At 40.4% G+C, this 18,227-nt stretch overlaps 1 protein-coding gene across 6 annotated transcripts in view; it reads right to left on the bottom strand.

Annotated features, from left to right (window-relative positions):
* zmym2 (zinc finger, MYM-type 2) overlaps window positions 1-18,227 on the bottom strand; it is a 160,458-nt gene that overhangs the window by 42,520 nt on the left and 99,711 nt on the right. For all 6 annotated transcript variants that reach the window (XM_048532385.2, XM_059646659.1, XM_059646662.1 and 3 more), the window contains 3 exons: window positions 16,368-16,533; window positions 11,113-11,153; window positions 650-785 (listed from right to left, as the gene is read on the bottom strand). In XM_048532385.2, coding sequence (XP_048388342.2) covers window positions 650-785; window positions 11,113-11,153; window positions 16,368-16,533 — 343 coding nt within the window. The remainder of the gene's footprint in view (window positions 1-649; window positions 786-11,112; window positions 11,154-16,367; window positions 16,534-18,227) is intronic.

The raw sequence follows: 18,227 nt of genomic DNA, 5'->3' as shown, positions 1-18,227 counted from the left end.
TTTAAAGTTACACCCCTGCATGGGGTTGTGTTAATAAGGTGAATATTTGAAAATCAGGAACCCCCTGTCTCTGCCAAAGAAATTGTGCCACAATTAATTACAGCTACCTACCAGTGATGGCACTGCAAAACCTCAGTTTTGCATCTCCTAAGTGTTGTGTCCGCAAAAAAAAACTCTTATGCTCCATCCATTTAGACCTTTTTTGGTTCCGAAACTGGTGAAAGTTTTGCTGCTAAACCATAAACATTGAGTTCAAGTACAAGTAATAACATAACCAAGGACTGGATTACAAACTTGGTACAATTACTTCCTGTTCACTGACACAATTTCAGCTGAAGGCAACAACTGGTCTTATATTCCCAAAATGTGCCAAGTCTACAAATATACAAATAAATATAGGGCCTCAAAACGATTAAACATGGTATAAATTGCAGAAGATCAATCAGCAGCTGGGCATGTCTGCTTCAAATGCTTTTTGTTATCAAATGCAATGATAACAGGAAAAACGTTACAAGTAGGGATCTTAATGCTAGAGGAGACGGCGGCACCTGCTGTCTGAGAGCTTCATTGGATGTGCAAGCACTTTGAAGAGCCAGGGTCCAATTAACAATCCACTGGTAAATCACAGGATGAAGGTGAAGATTCATACCTGTTTGACAGGATTTTGACTGCATGTGAGGCTTACAGTAAGTAGCTTTTGTCTGTGTTAAGGGTTTGCACAACAATGCTTTATTTTTCAGCTCTTTTACAGGTGTTGGTGAAGGTGTCGATGTCTGGTTAGAGGCCTAAAAATGAAAAAAAACATAATTAATACAAAAATATACTAAGCCTTTCTCAAGTGAAAATCAGATTAATTAACGGGTAATAAAAGCCAAAGGAAGTAGCTTCAGGTTAACTTCATTTTCATCTTCCACCTGTGACTGAAGAAATTATGTAACAGGCACATTAACTACTGAGAGAAATTATGATTGATTTTTACCCTGCCAATTTGTTCAAGTGAATCTGTTCCATCCTCCATCACTTCAATGCATTGGTTTTTGGTTTCAATTTGGGCACCAGTGCCAGGCAGTAATGCTAAAAGTTGCAATCCAACTTAAAAAAAAATTGTATGCTTTTTTAAAATTAGGGGGTGTTAAGCTGTGAATGGGCTGCAGATCTGCAGTTTGCTGCCACATCTTGTGCCTTGTCTAGCTGGTTGTATGGGTGGTCATTGTAAGGAATTGTCAGCAACACTTACAAAGAGGAAAACCACATCACTATATCAATTTAAAGTTATGGTTAATTAACAACTGCAGATCTGTATTCTATCACGATCTCTAAGCTGAAAACATCATTTACTTGATCATCTTGTCACTTGACAAACTCTAGCTCATTTAGATGTGCGGAACAGCTTGTCAGGAGCAGCACCAAGCATTCTGGAAATGAGGTACCCACTGAAGCTATGACACAGTCCTACATTCATAAAAAGTAGAAAAAGCAGGCTACATAGCTAAGAAATTTCACAGCCAAACTCCAGTGCACTTAACGGTGGTCAGTGGAAAAACATTAAAGTCTATTCTCGAGGATGAAATTGTACAGCATTTTAGAAATGCATGATATAATCAAGCAGAATCACATGGTTTCACAAAGGAGATATCAAGCTTAAGAAATTTATTAAGGTTATTTAAGAAGGCAGAATCAGGATAGTTAAAGGGGAGGCACTAGATATAATATATTTGGATTTTCAAAAAGCATTCAGTAAGGTAAACATATAAAGCTACTTACAGAATAACAGCCTGCATGGACACAGGATTGGGCGACGAATAGAAGAAAGATAATTAGATAAAGGAGGCAAAATGTACATGGCAACTTGTAACTGGTGGAGTGTCACACGGGTTCATGCTGGGGACTCAATTACTGACATGATATATAAATGGTGCAGATAATGAAACTGACTATTATTGCCAATTATGTACATTACACAAAAATTGGTAAGGAGGGAATAGAGAGGATGACAGAGTCTACAGAGGGATAAAGTCAGGTTAAATGTGCAAGCAAAAACTTAACAAGTGGAATACAATGCGGGGCAAGTAAGGGTATGCATTCTGGTGGGAGGAACGATAGAATTAGAAGCTATTAAAAGGGGGAAACATGGAGAAAGCTGCAAAACAGAGAGATTTGGGTGTCTACATGCATGAATTACAAAGGTTTGCATACAAGGGCATTGGCTAAAGGGAAGACAGATGGGAATGTTGGCCTTTATTTGAAGGGGAATGCTGCATAGAAATAGGCAGGTGTTACTAGACTACACCAGGCAGTAGTCAGTCCAACTGGATTACTGTGAAAAGTTTGGTCCTCAATCCAACAGTAGTCAGTCTGTGGAATTCTTTAACACAGAGGGCTGTTGACACTGGGTCATGAACTGTATTCAAGACTGAGATAGACAGATTTATAATTAGTGATGGGATAAACAGATATGGGGATAAGTTAGCAAAGTGGAGTTGAGGATTATCAGGTCAGCCATGATGTCATTGAATGGAAGAGCTGCCCTGATGGGCCAAATGGCCTAATTTGGTTCTTACATCTTATGGTTCAGCCACAGAGTCATTACAGAAGCTGAACATTAAGTAAGTAAAGAATGGAGGTGGAATATACATGAACAGTGATGATAAAGCCCTGCATATAAACTCAAGGGACATAGTTGGGAAAATTTCAGCCTTCTCATCTTGAGATCTCCACTTTCATTTATGCTAGTCTTCAGCTAATTCAGCCTGTGTCTTGAAGAAACAAATGGTTGTGTGCACTGAACCCAGTGATGATTCTGCTGACATTCTAACCACCATACTGAAGACTCGTGATCAAGCACTAGCCATGCCGTTAACCAACAACAGCACTGGCATCTATCTAACAATGTGGAAAAATTTCTCAACAATCTTCTGGCCACAAAAAGCAGGAATATTAACCCCAACAATTACTATCTTATCAACTTACTCTTAATCATTAGCAAAGTGATGAAATGGGTCAGTAACATTACTATCAACTAATATGGACTGATCAACAAACTGCTCACTGGTATGCAATTTAGTTCCAACAGGATCACTCTTCTCCAAAGCTCTTTACAGCTTTGGTCCAAATGTGAATAGAAATGCTGAATTCCACAGGTAAGGTAAAAGTGACAGCCCTCGACATCTAGTAGTCTTTGAATGGCACCAAGGAGTCCTAACAAAACTGATATCAATGGAAATTAGAAAACATAACACCTCAAAGACTAGCAGAAAGGAGATGGCTGTGCTCATTGCAGGCTCAGTGCAGGAGCTCTTCAGGGCACCATCTTCAATCCAACTCTCTCAGCTGCTTCAGTGACCTTTAAAGTAAAATCAGACTTTAGGCTATTTGCTAATGATTGCACAATGTTTAGCTCCATATGCAATGGAGCTAGTTCAGCTTCGGCCTGCTGGTAGTTCTGATTCAAACATAGACAAAAGAACTGAATCCCAGAGGTTTGGCAAAAATAATCGCCCTAGATATTAAGGATGCATTTGACTGAGTATGGCATTGAGGAGTCCTCGCAAAACAAGAATGAATGGGAATCGGGAGACACCTGTCTGCTACTTTTAAGTATACATAGCATATTGGAAGATGGTTGTGATTGCTGGAGGTGGGTATTTCAGCTGCAGGAGTTCCTCAAGATAAAGTGTAAAGTCACTGCTGCCTCCCCAAAAAAAGCTTAGAATCCTCAGCAATGACTCTGGACCTCACTAAGTCTTGTGTCATTACCATTTACTGTGCCCCTCAGCTGGTGAATCAGCATCAACATCAGTAATGTTGAACATTACTTGGAAGAAGCACTGAGGGTGGCAAAGACACAAAACATTCTTTGCATGAGGAAGTTCACACATTTATTAACAAAAACGGTGGGAGCACTACCACTGATTGAGTACTAGAATGAGTCTGTGGCAAGTGATGAGGGAGTGTACAAGAGGGACAGAAGCAGCTTGATCTCTTTCTCACCAATCTATCACTGCACATGCAGCAATTCATGGCAGAACTGGCCAGAGTGACTACTTTAGTCCATGCAGAAACGATGCTCCATCTTCATACTGAAATTACCCTCCATTGTGTTGTGTGGCACTACCACCATTTCAATGGCATTGAAAAGATCTAGCAACTCAGAACTAGGCACCTAGAATGCACAGTGGGCCAACATGCACATTTCAACCACATTCCGAAGCCTGGTATATCCCCTCACACCTCAAGCCTGGGTATCAATCTTGGGTCAATGAAGGGTGCAGGTTAGGTCATGAGCAGGTCTGGCATACCTAGCAATGAGGTGTCAACCTAGTAAAGCAACAACACAGCACTACATGCATGCGAGAGATAATAGGAACTGCAGATGCTGGGGAATCTGAGATAACAAAGTGTGGAGCTGGATGAACACATCAGGCTAAGCAGCATCTTAGGAGCAGGAAAGCTGACGTTTCGGGCCTAGACCCTTCATCAGAAATTGGCCTGCTGTGTTCATCCAGCTCCACTACATGCATGCATTTGAATTTTAATCACGGTTTGAAAGAGAAGAGATTGAATCCTAAACGAAAGATCCTCCAGGAAGCAGTGATCATAATATGATAGAATCTACTATTTAATTCAAGATTGAGAAACGTGGGTTGGACATAACATTGTTTAACTTCAATAAAGGGAATTACAATGAAATGAGGACAGAGTTAGCTGAAGGTGGACTGGGTGGATAGATTAGCAGGAATGACAGTAAGCAAGCATTGGCAGACATCTGAGGAGGTAATTCATGACTCTCAGCAAAAATACCCCTCCGTAAAGGGGAAAGATTCTGAGAGAGGGATAAACCAAATATGGCTAACTAAGGAAGCAATAAGTTGAAAGAAAATGCATATAAGGAGGTCAAAATCAGTGACAGCTCCAAAGCTTCAGACAAATTCAAAATTTAGTAAAGGAGGACTAAAATGATAATAAAGACAGAGAAAATAAACTGTGAGGGCAAACTAGTGAGGAAAGTAAAACTGATAATAAGTTTCTTTAAGTATATGAAAAGGAAGACAGGGTCAAACTGACCACAGACCCCTTAGAAAGTGAATTTGGGAAGGCAGTTTTGGTGAACATGGAAATGCTAGAATAGTTAAACAGATATTTTCACATCAGTTTGTACACTGGAAGATACTTTGAACATCCCATTATACTAAAGAATATGAAGCAAAAATTAACTACTATCACTAAAGAAGCATATTAGACAAAACAACAGGGCTAAAGGTCGACAATTCCCTCGGTCCTGATGGCTAAAAGAAGATTGCTGCAGAAACAGATGCATTGGTTGTAATTTTTCAAAAATTGAAGAACTGCTAATATGACACCCCTATTCAAAGTGGAGAGGAGTAGGTAAAAAGTGTGTAACCACAAGCAGATTAGCCTAACATCTATTGTTGGAAAATATTGAAATCAGTTGTTAAAGAAGTAACAGCAGAACATTTGGAAAATCATAATCTCATCAAGCACAGCCAACATAGCTTCATGAAAGGAAAATCAAATGTGACCAATTTATTTGAGTTCTTCAAGGCGGTCTCAACAAGAGTAAATAGAGGGGAGCCAGTATACTTAACAAAGCGTGGAGCTGGAAGAACACAGCAGGGCAGGCTGCATCAGAGGAACGTGAAAGCTGACGTTTCGGGTCAGGACCCTTCTTCAGAAAATCCTGTTCCTCTGATGTTGCCTGGCCTGCTGTTTTCCTCCAGCTCCACACTTTGTTATCTCTGACTCCAGCATTTGCAGTTCTTGCTCACTGAGCCAGTAGATTGTGTTGTATCTGGATTCCAGAAGGCTTTCAATAATGTAACCCACTCTAGGTCAAGTCATAAAGTAAGAGCCCAAGGTATTGAAGGTAGACTCCAGACCCACAGCAATGTGGCTGACTCTCAACTTCCCTCTGAAATGGCCTAGCAAGCCACTCAGATGTATCAATTGCTACAAAGACTCAAAGAAATGGATCTGGACAGATCAGCTGGCATCGACCTTGGTACCGGAAAAGTCAACAGCAGAAACAGCCCTGTCGACCATCCAAAGTCCTCCTCACTAACATCTGGAGGCTAATGCCAAAATTGGGAGAGCTATCTTACAGACTGGTCAAGCAACACACTGACATAGTCACAGTCACAGAATCATACCTTACAATGTTCCAGAAACTACCATCACCATCCCTGGACATGTTCTGTCCCACCGGCAGGACAGACCCAGCAAAGGGAACAGCACAGTGGTATACAGTTGGGAGGGAGTTGCTCTAGGAGTCCTCAACATTGACTCCGGACCCCATGAAGTCTCATGGCTTCAAGTTAAACATGGGCAAGGAAACTTCCTGCTGATTATCACATACCGTGCTCCCTCAGCTGTTGAATCAGTACTCCTGAATGTTGAACAATGCTTAGAGGAAGCACTGAGGACAGCAAGGACACAAAATGTACTCTGTTTGGGAGATTTCCATGTCCACCACCAAGTGTAGCTCAGCAGCAGTACTACTGATCGAGCTGGTCGAGTCCTACAGGACATAGTTGCTAGACTGGGTCTTTGGCAGGTGGTGAGGGAACCAACAAGAGGGAAATACATACTTGACCTCATCCTTACTAATCTGCCAGCTGCAGCTGCTTCTGTCCATGACAGTAATGGTTGGAACGACCATCTCACAATCCTTGTGGAGACAAAGTTCCGCCTTCACACTGAGAACCACCTCCATCGTGTTGTGTGGCACTATCACTGTACTAAGATCTAGAAACTCAAGACTGGCATCCATGAGTCGCTGAGGGCCATCAAGAGCAGCAGAATTATATTCCAGCATAATCTGTAATCTCATGGCCTGGCACAGACCCCACTCAACCATTACCATCAAGCCAAGGGATCAACCCTGGTTCAATGGAGAGTGCAGGAGGGTGTGCCAGGAGCAGCACCAAGCATACCTGAAGAATGAGGTATTAACCTGCTGACGCCACCAAACAGGATTACTTGCACGCCGAACAGCAAAAGCAGCAAGTGATAGACAGAGCTGAGCGATCCCACAACCATCTCAGCCTCCTCCACTGGTCCCCAACATTACAGATACCAGTCTGCAGCCAATTTGATTCACTCCACGTGATATCAAGAAATGGTTGGAGACATTGGATACTGTGAGGGAACATATTCTCTCAATTTTGAGAGATTGCAGATCTGACATGCAGAGAAATCTGGGTGACCAAGTGCATGATTCATACAATGTCAGTACTCAGGTACAGCAATAATTAGGAAAGTAAATAGAATGTTATTGTTTATTTATGCTTTGGTTATTTAGAGCATTGATGAGACTACATCTGGAGTAATTTGTGCAGCATTGGTCTGCCTATATAAGGAAGGGCTGAAATGTGTTGGAGGCGGTTCAGAAATGATGTACTGAACGAATACCTGGAATGGGTGGATTGTCTAATGAGGTAATGAAAGGTAAAACAGGCTTGTACCTATTGAAGTTCATAAGAGTTGGAGGTGACTTGATTGGAACATACAAAGCCCTGAAGGGACTTCATAGATCATAGAATCCGTACAATGTGGAAGCAGGCCATACAGCCCATCGAGCCCACAGTGCCCTGCTGAAAAGCATCCCAACCTCTTCCTTTAACCCTGTATTCCCGTGGCTAACCCACCTAGCCTGCACATCCCTGGACACTTTGGGCAATTTAGCATGGTCAATCAAACTAAACTGCACATCTTTGGACCGTGGGAAGAAACCGAAGCACCCTGACATGGGGAGAATGTGCAAACTCCACACAGACAATTGCCCAAGGATGGAACTGAACGGAGCTTGACAGTGAGGATATGGAAAGGATATATCCCCGGTAAGAGAATCTGCAAGAAAGGTACAATATTTTTAAATAAGGGATCACCGATATAATAGATATGAGTATTTTTTTCTCTCAGAGGGTTGCATGTCTTTGGAACCCTTTTCTTCAAAAGGCAATAGAATCTTTGAAAATATTTTCAAGCAGAAGCAGACAGCTTCTTCATGTGCAAAGGAGTGAAAAGGTTTCAGGATAAGAGACAATGGGAACTGAAGATGCTGGAGAATCCAAGATAATAAAGTGTGAAGCTGGATGAACACAGCAGGCCAAGCAGCATCTCTGGAGCACAAAAGCTGACGTTTCAGGCCTAGACCCTTCATCAGAGAGCTCTCTGGCAGAACCGCCATGAACCTCCTGAACTGCAGAGGAGGCTTAGAAGGGCTTAGCGGCCTGTTGCTACTATTAATTTGTATGTTCATATGCCATACAGTAGAATTAGAATGTGGTAGAACCCTACAGCTAAGAGATTCCATAACCAATGGATTAGATTGAAGCTGTGTAGTCCTGTCACATTCAGTTGTGAATGACGGTGGACAATTAAACAACCACTTGCATTGGGAGTCTGCACAAAGTTCTCTATCCTCACTGATGTTGAAACTCAGCACATTATGAAAAAGACAAGACTCTAGCAGTCACGAACAGTTTCAGTTAGAACTGCTTCGTGGATAAATCGATCTCTGCTTCCTCCTGAGGTCCACACATCATGGATGTCAATCTTTAGCCAACTTGTTTCACTCTATGAGATATCAAAAAATGTCTGAAGCCAAAGAATACAGCAAAGGCTGTGAGACCCAACTTTATTGTGGCAATGGTATCATGTCTAACTACGGAAATTTGGTGAGTTGGAGTGTATTTCTCTGTGCTATAGACCTGAATAACTCTAAGATAGCATCTATTCCAGAGCTAGCCGCAACTCAAGCCAGACTGCTTTAGTACAGCTGCAACACGGGCATCTAACTGACAACATGAAATCTTGCCCAGGTATGTCCTATACGCAAAAAGCTGGACAACTCCAATCGGGCTAACTATCCACCAAAAATCTCCCTCTATGCTTGATCGTCAACAAAGCAATGAAAGGTGTTTTCAACAGTGCTATCAAGCAACACCTATACAGCAATAATCCATAGTTTGAGTTTCATCAAGGCCACTCAACTCCTGACCTCATTATAACCTGGGTTCAAACTTAGATAAAAGAGATGAACTCCAATCATGAGGGGAGAACAATTGCTTTTGAAATAAATAAAACACTTGACAAAATGGGGCATCAAGGAGTCCTAGCAAAATTGGAGTCAATGGGAATCGGGGCAGAAATTCTCTGCTGGTTGGAGTCATACCTATCACAAAAAGGTAGTTGCTGCAGTTGGAAATCAAACAAATCAGCAGGACAGGTCTGCAGGAGTTCTTCAGGGTGGTGGCCTAGGTCCAACCACCTTCAGCTGCATCACCAATGATCCTTCCTCCATCATAAGGTCAGAAATAAGGATGTTCATTGATGATTACATAATGTTTAGTAACATTTGCAACTCCTCGGATGCTGAACTTGTTCATGTCCTCTGTGGCAAGACGTACGTAATATTCAGGCTAATAAGTGACAAGTCACTGCACCATACATTGTCAGGCAATGACTGTATCCAACAGGGAACTGAAAAAGCTCTGGTTGACATCCAAGCTATCACTGAATCCCTATGTGGTTGCCACTGATCAGAACATAATCTGACCAGCCAGATAAGACTCACCAAGTCTTTTTCAATAGCACCCTCCGAGCCTACAAGCACTGCCATTTAGAAGGTCAAGGACTGCAGATACATAGGAGCACCACCAGCTGCAAGATCCCCTCCAAATCACACAACACTGTGCCATGGAACTGTATCACTGTTCTTTCACTGTTGCTGGATGCACATCCTGGAACTCCTTCCCAAACTGTTAGTGTAACTACATTACATGGACTGCATCAATTCAAGAAGTCTGACCTCTGCAAACCTTAGGAATGGATAATAAACAACTAAATGAGCAACATCCACAGCCTGTGAAAATAATAAAAATGAGAAAATAATTCAAGTAACTAATTTTTTGTTCAATTTTCTAATTCACTGAGGTTGTTTGGAATTCATTGCTTTTACCCAGGTTATTAATGCTAAAAACAACAGTAAAGTTGTTTAAAAAGAAGTACCAATTATTCTTAACAAAACTGAGAAAGTGTTTAGTTGTGAGCATATTGTTGACAGGTTTATCTTATAATGTGGGGCATATCTAATCCAGTTCTTATCAAAATTTTCTTTCATGAATTTAACATTCAAATTGTCATATTACACTAAAGTGTTAATAAAATTCAGTAACAATGCATTGAAATAGACTCTTGGTAGTACAGAACAAGATCAGTGCAAGCTGTTGAAGATTTTTATCTTCCACTCAGGATAGAATGCCAGTTTTCAAAGGGAACAACAATTTATAATTCATGAGAAGTTGGGTGATGAAGTGTTGCCATAGAGAAGAGTTACCCTGGGCTTTTGTTTTAATGGAAAAGGTGTAGTGCCCAGAGAAATTCCTTTTGCCTGCACAGAAGACTGGGCCTTAGACATAAATGAGCCATATTGCAAGCTAGACTGGTCATTTTGAATTGGATGTTTCTATAATGCATAGCACAATAGATTGTGTTGTACAACTGCAGAATCACACCTATGTATGGGCACCATGTTCTGAGTTTTGTTCTGTTAATGAAGAATACCACTAATTTCATTATTGCATAGCCACAGCTTGAAATGACTAGTTTTACTTGTTATTCAAAATTCTGTGACACTGTTTTGAATAATTTGAGGTTGATTAAACAGTTTTTGGCTCCAAAAATAACAGCCCTTGGGTCATGCGTTTGTGCAATGTACAGCGAGCAATGGCCTTGTTGGGGTTGGTACTATTCTGCATGATAGCTTTGATGTGCCCTATTTAAGATGTTGCCATAATGCCAATCTTGCAGTGCATGGAGCTACACGAATCCAATGTTTGTATTCACCAGTGAAAATAGCTTGCAATAGACAGTAGCAGATAACCCATTAGCAGAGTTTTCAACCAGCATGTTGAGGAAGAAAAGTTCATTTAACTGTCGTTTCAAAAACACATGGAAAATACACTGAGTATGGAGGGCAATGACATTATTCAGCCCATTGTTCCTGAACTGGCTTTTTAAATAATGCAGATGTGTAGGGTAAAGATAGAAATACCATTAGATATGAAATTTATTAATTTAGACAATACATACCGTGACTGTAAAAACCTGGGTCTGAACATTTTGATCTGAAACTGAAAAGTGAAATAGTACTTAATTAGTAAGTTAAATCAAACAATTCGATCAAATGTGAGAAAACTCTACATCAAATGTATTTCAGTTAACTCTTTTCTGAAATACAAGGAACTTCTGTTTCACACCAACATTATTCAATGAACAGCAAAGTCATAAAATCCTAAGATAAAAGGACAGAATTAGACCATTTAGTCCATCAAGTATGCTCTGTCATTCGTTCATGGTCGATATGTTCTTCAAACCCATTCTCCTGCTTTCTCCCCATAACCCTTGATCCCCTTACCAATCAAGCACCTATCTATCTCTGTCCTAAAGACACTTAATGACTTGGTACTTCATAGCCATCTGCGGCAATGAATTCCACAAATTCACCATGCTCTGAGTAAGGAAATTTCTCATCTTGGTTTTAAAGGGTCATCCCTTCACTCTGAGGCTATGCCCTCAGGTCCTATTCTCTCCTACTCGTGGAAACATCTTCACCACATCCACTCTATCCAGGTTTCTTGGTATTCTGTACACTTTGATCAGATTCCCCGTACTCCATCTTTCACAACTCCGAGTATAGATCTGGAATCCTTAACCTTTCCTCATATGACAAGTCCTTCATCCCCATGATTTTGTTGTATGCCTCTGGAACCCCTCCAACACTAGCACATTCTTCCTTAGATATGGGGCCCAAAACAGCTCACAATATTCCAGATGTGGTCTGATCGGAGCTTTATACACAGCAGTACCTCTCTGCTTTTGTATTTTAGCTCTCTTGAAATGAATGCTAACATTTCATCTGCCTTACTAACTGCCAAATGAACCTGCATGTTAATCTTAAGAGAATCCTGAAACTAGGACTCCGTGGACTATGTCATAAGACAGTGAAAACAAGAGAGTTCAAAATCAGCCTAGGAGGCATTCAAAGATGGAATTAAGCTCTTAAGGGGCCATTAACTGTCTTCCACCTCCACCAGTGGATGTGTCTGGATTTTATGTGTCCCCTTATTTCCCCTCAGTAGCATTGCATGGCACCACCATAAGACATTTTTGGAAGGGTTACAGTAGCAGTGCACACGCTTCAGTTATCTTTTGAAAAATGAAATGTTTTTACAGGGATCCAGTCATGCTTAGACCTCAGAAGGGATTAATTTTTATAGTAAAGAAAGAAACAGATAGTCAACCTTGATCCGATTTATTGAACAGATACTCAACTTTGATCCGATTTACTGAATTGCATGCCACTGCTTCATTCATCAAGAAAATTTATGTGCGCAATCCTTGGGCCGAGGAACATATATGCCTCAATTATTTTGAAGCATTAACTTTATTCAGCAGAGAATTAAATAGGCATCTGTTTAAAGAGCTACTGATCAGAAGATTGTGAAATGAGAAAGATCGGCTGGGAGATTATGCTGATATGGTTTAATAAACTGAGGAATGAAGTGAAAACTTTCATGGACAGGAAGGGAAAACTTGTGGCTGAGTTGAGTGATCACAATTGACTATGTAACTTAGCATTCATAGCTGACATTATGCAGTACCCATCTAAGTTCAATGTCAAATTGCAAGAGCTTAATCAGTTTCCTACTTCTCTCCTCTCACACGTGAAATCGTTTGAAGCCAAATTAAAGCTCTCGCAAATGCAGCTGCAGAAAGCTAATGCAGTGCATTTTCCAAGCCGCCATGGAAAAAAAACCCGCAACAGAGCTGTACACAGAGGCGTGTGTGAAAATTAGTTACAGAAATTTTGTACATGTTTTAATGCCTAACAATAAAACAACCGTAATTAAATATTTTGCCAAACAATTGAATGTCAAAGCAGCCAATGTACCTGAAAACTTCCAACTATAAAGTAACAATGAACTGAAGGCCAATTACAGTAAAATAAAAAGTTTTGCAGAGGCTGGTATTTTGAAACAAAAACGGAAATTGCTGGAGAAATTCAGCAGATTTGGCACCATCTTTATGTTCAAGAGTCTAGTGAAGGAGGGTCACTGGACTTGAAACATTAACTCTGCTTTCTCTCTACAGGTACTGCCAAATATAGTAATCTGCCTTTATTGATTTTATACAGGCTCTATGCTGATACCTTTACATTGGCGAGACTGCTTTGTGCAACATCTGCCATGTGTCCATAGGAATGACCCTAGCCTTCCTATTGCTTGCCATTTAAATAAACCACCTTGCTCTCAAGCTAACATTTCTGCCCTGAGCCTGCTGCAATGTTCCAAAGAAGCACAACACAAGCTTGAAAAACACCTCTTCTTTCTGCGTAGGCGCTTACAGATTCTAAGGCTCAATTCTGAATTCTACAACTTCAGAGGTTGACCGCATGATGTATGTTCTCCACTTTTCTTACATTTACAGTCTTCTGCCCCCACATCATAGTTTTGACTCGTTTTTGTGTCATTTACTTTGCTCTCAGTTCAAAAGATCCATTCTCTCCTTTTCACATCCTAATTTATATCCGTTTTACATCTGTTTTCTTTCTTTCGCCACCATTAACACATTTGTACTTTGGACTGTTCTCCACATCATCACTTCCTTCCACTGCATCTGTCAAAATGTACTTTAAAAAATTCCAAATCCTTTTATTTCTTTAGAAGTGTCATACTCTTGGTTAATGGGCTCTTTTTCCTGTGCTGTTTACTTCTATGGCTCTACACAGGACTTGACACTTTAATTCTGTTTCTCTCTGCATAGATGCTGCCAGATCAGCTGAGTTTCTCCAGCATTTTCTGTTTTTATTTTAGATTTCGCGCACCTGCAGTATTTTGTTTTTATGTATGTAAATACCATTGACCTTCCAAACCTGAGGAGACATGCAGTGAGAACTGTATCACTGCTCAGAGCTACACAGAAAAATCAGCGAAGAGCTGCCTCTTTTCCAGATTAATAGGCAGGAATTTGGAACAACAGTTGCGAATAGCAACATCTTCATGACCAACGGACATAAGAACGTTCACTAAGGCAAAATAACTGCAACCATTGCAATAAAATAGAAGGTGTGTTTTGTCTTTCAAAATGAAAACAAAATTATTTTTCTGCATGTGCAGCCTTCGATCGATTTTATTCTCCAGTTAATGCTACCTGATAGGAAAAGAGCTCCCACCTCTGTTGTATACAGTACTGCAGATGTAGTCTCATCAATACTCTGTATAACTGAAGCATGATATCTCTGCTTTTTTATTCAATTCCCCTCACAATAAATGAACGCATTCTATTGGCATTCCTAATTACTCACCGTATTCATATGCGAACTGTTGCAAATCACGCACCAGGACACCCAGATCACAAAAAGTTGAGACCCCAGCATTGATACCTGTAGCACACCACTTGTTGTATTAGAAGAAATTAAGGTATTCAAAACTATGAGGGGTTTTAAGGGCAACCAGATGATATAAGTTTAAGCTATTTGACAAAGAAGTGGAATGAGGAGATTTTTTAAAATCAAGATTTATGACATATACTGTCTTAAAGGATGGTGAACAAAGATTTAGCAATGTTCAAAAGAAAATTCTGCATATACTTTTAGAAGGAAAACACTGCACGGCAATGCGGCGCAGGCTTGGAGGGCCGAAGGGCCTGTTCCTGTGCTGTAGGTTTCTTTGTTTGTTTTAATAATTGATACAGGAAAACCTAATTAAAAACAGTACATCTTTTCAACAGATGGCATAAGTGTCAAAAAATCCCAGAAGAACTGCATTAGATGGAGATCAGGAACAAAAACAAAAACAGAAATTGCTGGAAAAACTCAGCAGGTCTGGCAGCTTATGTGAAGAGTTAATGTTGTGGGTACAGTGACCTTTCTTCAGAACTCAAGAATTATGGGCTGAATGACCTCCTTCTGTTGCATGATCCTACAAGTTTTGTTTCACAGTTCAACAAGCTTTCATGTGAGTTGCATTGAGTAACATTAGTCAGCAATGGCATAAACAAAAACCACTTAAGAACTGCAGATGCTGTAAATCAGAAACAAAAAAACAAAATTGCTGGAAAAGCTCAGCAGGTCTGGCAGCATCTGTGGAAGAGAAAACAGAGTTAACATTTTGGGTCTGGTCACCCTTCGGAATGACTCAAAACGTTAACTCTGTTTTCTCCTCCACAGATGCTGCCAGATCTGCTGAGCTTTTCCAGCAATTTTGATTTTGTTCATGGCATAAATAAATACTGCTGATCACGTTCAAGTAAGAGAGTTAGGCAATTATGTTAGACTTCTGTCATGACACATTGGTATAACATGATGGAAATCAAACGCCACTATTCCTAGAGGTGTCACAAATGTGAAAAGATTTAATCAAACTATTGAAAGTTCCTAGTTTGTGACTGATGAACCCAGACTTAAAACAAAAATTCATGAAGTCAGTGTACTTGGGTTAAAAAAAAGCTTATTGTAAAAAGATGATTTTTAACTGATAGCAAAACAGAAACACAAATAGCTAACTTACACACACACACACACCCCACACACCCAAAAGGACTCTGGGTTGTGGACACAATGATTTTCAACCTTTCATTCACTAATTGAGGAGTCACCCTTTTAGTGGTCCTCCAGGTTGTTTTTCTCTTTTTCCTTTTGAAAAGTAATTTGCAGAAAGAGCATGCCTAGCTGCTTGAAATGCTCTTTACCTTCTCCACTCATAGATTGGTGAGACAGAGAGGGAAAATGTTTTCTCATGTTGATGTTTCTGCTGTCTCGTCCAAACACAACGCTATAAACACTCGCCCCAGAATCAATCAAGAAGTTGTTACTATGCTGAATACTCGTCAACACACACACAGTTGTTACTGATTGAGAAACCAAACTAAGTCTGTCACTGGGCAAAACTGCCCTGGACACACACCCGTGGAACTAAAAATACTTTGCTTGACACTTTATTTTACATTTATCAATATATACTTTCATTCAATTCTTTTCATTTTTGTGAATTTGCTAGCTTACAAATTTTTTTTTGGAAAAGTGTTCTGTATTTATTGCTTCTACAATGCATGCTTTTGGATGTTAGCAGACACAGTCTAATACATTACTGGTTACATTGCAGTTGACTAACCTTTCCCTCAAACTTTGTGAAATGATTGTACCCCTGCAATTTAGAATATCGTAAATGTGGACTGCTGACATCTAAATGGTTTGCACTGTAATCTGGCAGGAGTATTCAACTGCAAATATCAGTAAATATCTCTGAATAGAGTCCAATTTCATGTTCTTTCAAGAAGGAGCTTACCCATATTCAGATTTTCAGGACCTTTTTGTGTAGACATGTTGGGTTCATTTTGCTGACAATAGAACTGCAGGAGACATTGCTGATTGCAAAAATGCTTCATTTCTCCCCGCCACTGAACTGATTCAGCCAACTCTCTCTGAGCTTTACAGCAGTCACATCTTGCAGCCTAAAAGAGAAAAAAGATATTAATTAATTTAGGAAAATTGAAAATTTTAATTACACTGCAATTACTTAAAAGATATGGTCATTGTTTTCAAACAACCTTGTGATGCAATGCTGGTTTCAATTTCAATCTGCTTAATAGATTCCACTGAAACCTCCAATCATTCTGCACATCTAATAGTTTGTCTAAATGGCACAAGTGGTAACCTTCTTTGGCACACATCTAGTTTGTATTTTTCCATAAATCATACTTATATAAGGTCAAAAATCATATGACACCAGACTTTAATCCAAGAGGTTTATCTGAAGACACAAGCTTTCGAAGTTTCGCTCCTTCTTCAGATATCAGTGACTATAACCTGATATCATATGATTTTTGACAATGTTCACCCCAGTCCAACATCGGCACCTCCACAATCGTACTTAAATAAAAAATCAACATTTAAAGTAATGACAGATGACAGACGACACGAAGGTTGGAGGTGTTGTTGACAGTATAGAGGGCTGTTGTAGGCTGCAGTGGGACATTGACAGGATGCAGAGATGGGCTGAGAGGTGGCAGATGGAGTTCAACCTGGATAAATGCGAGGTGATGCATTTTGGAAGGTCGAATTTGAAAGCTGAGTACAGGATTAAGGATAGGATTCTTGGCAGTGTGGAGGAACAGAGGGGTCTTGGTGTGCAGATACATAGATCCCTTAAAATGGCCACCCAAGTGGACAGGGTTGTTAAGAAAGCATATGGTGTTTTGGCTTTCATTAACAGGGGGATTGAGTTTAAGAGTCGTGAGATCTTGTTGCAGCTCTATAAAACTTTGGTTAGACTGCACTTGGAATACTGCGTCCAGCTCTGGTCGCCCTATTATAGGAAAGATGTGGATGCTTTGGAGAGGGTTCAGAGGAGGTTTACCAGGATGCTGCCTGGACTGGAGGGCTTATCTTACGAAGAGAGGTTGACTGAGCTCGGACTCTTTTCATTGGAGAAAAGGAGGCGGAGAGGGGACCTAATTGAGGTATATAAGATAATGAGAGGCATAGATAGAGTTGATAGCCAGAGACTATTTCCCAGGGCAGAAAAGGCTAACACAGGGGGTCATAGTTTTAAGCTGGTTGGAGGAAAGTATAGAGGGGATGTCAGAGGCAGGTTCTTTACACAGAGAGTTGTGAGAGCATGGAATGCGTTGCCAGCAGCAGTTGTGGAAGCAAGGTCATTGGGGACATTTAAGAGACTGCTGGACATGCATATGGTCACAGAAATTTGAGGGTGCGTACATGAGGATCAATGGTTGGCACAACATCGTGGGCTGAAGGGCCTGTTCTGTGCTGTACTGTTCTATGTTCTCTATGTCCTATATTGGAGACTAGTTTGATGTAAAGTAAGCCACCTTTCAAGAATTAGATAAATATTTTCAAGCGAGTTTTGAGAAGATTTGTAGCTCAGGTTGGGGTTCTGGATGTGAGTTTGCTCGCTGAGCTGGAAGGTTAGTTTTCAGACGTTTCGTCACCATTCTAGGTAACATCATCAGTGAGCCTCCGACGAAGCGCTGGTGTTATGTCCCGCTTTCTATTTATCTGGTTAGGTTTCCTTGGGTTGGTGATGTCATTTCCTGTTCTTTTTCTCAGGGAATGGTTGATTGGCTCCAAATCAATGTGTTTGTTGATGGAGTTCCGGTTGGAATGCCATGCTTCTAGGAATTCT

This window comes from Stegostoma tigrinum, chromosome 6 (genome assembly GCF_030684315.1).
Source record: "Stegostoma tigrinum isolate sSteTig4 chromosome 6, sSteTig4.hap1, whole genome shotgun sequence".
In the NCBI taxonomy this organism is placed as follows: domain Eukaryota; kingdom Metazoa; phylum Chordata; class Chondrichthyes; order Orectolobiformes; family Stegostomatidae; genus Stegostoma; species Stegostoma tigrinum.
The sequence above is the reverse complement of the archived record's forward strand: the minus strand, read 5'-3'. Positions and strand labels throughout refer to the sequence as shown.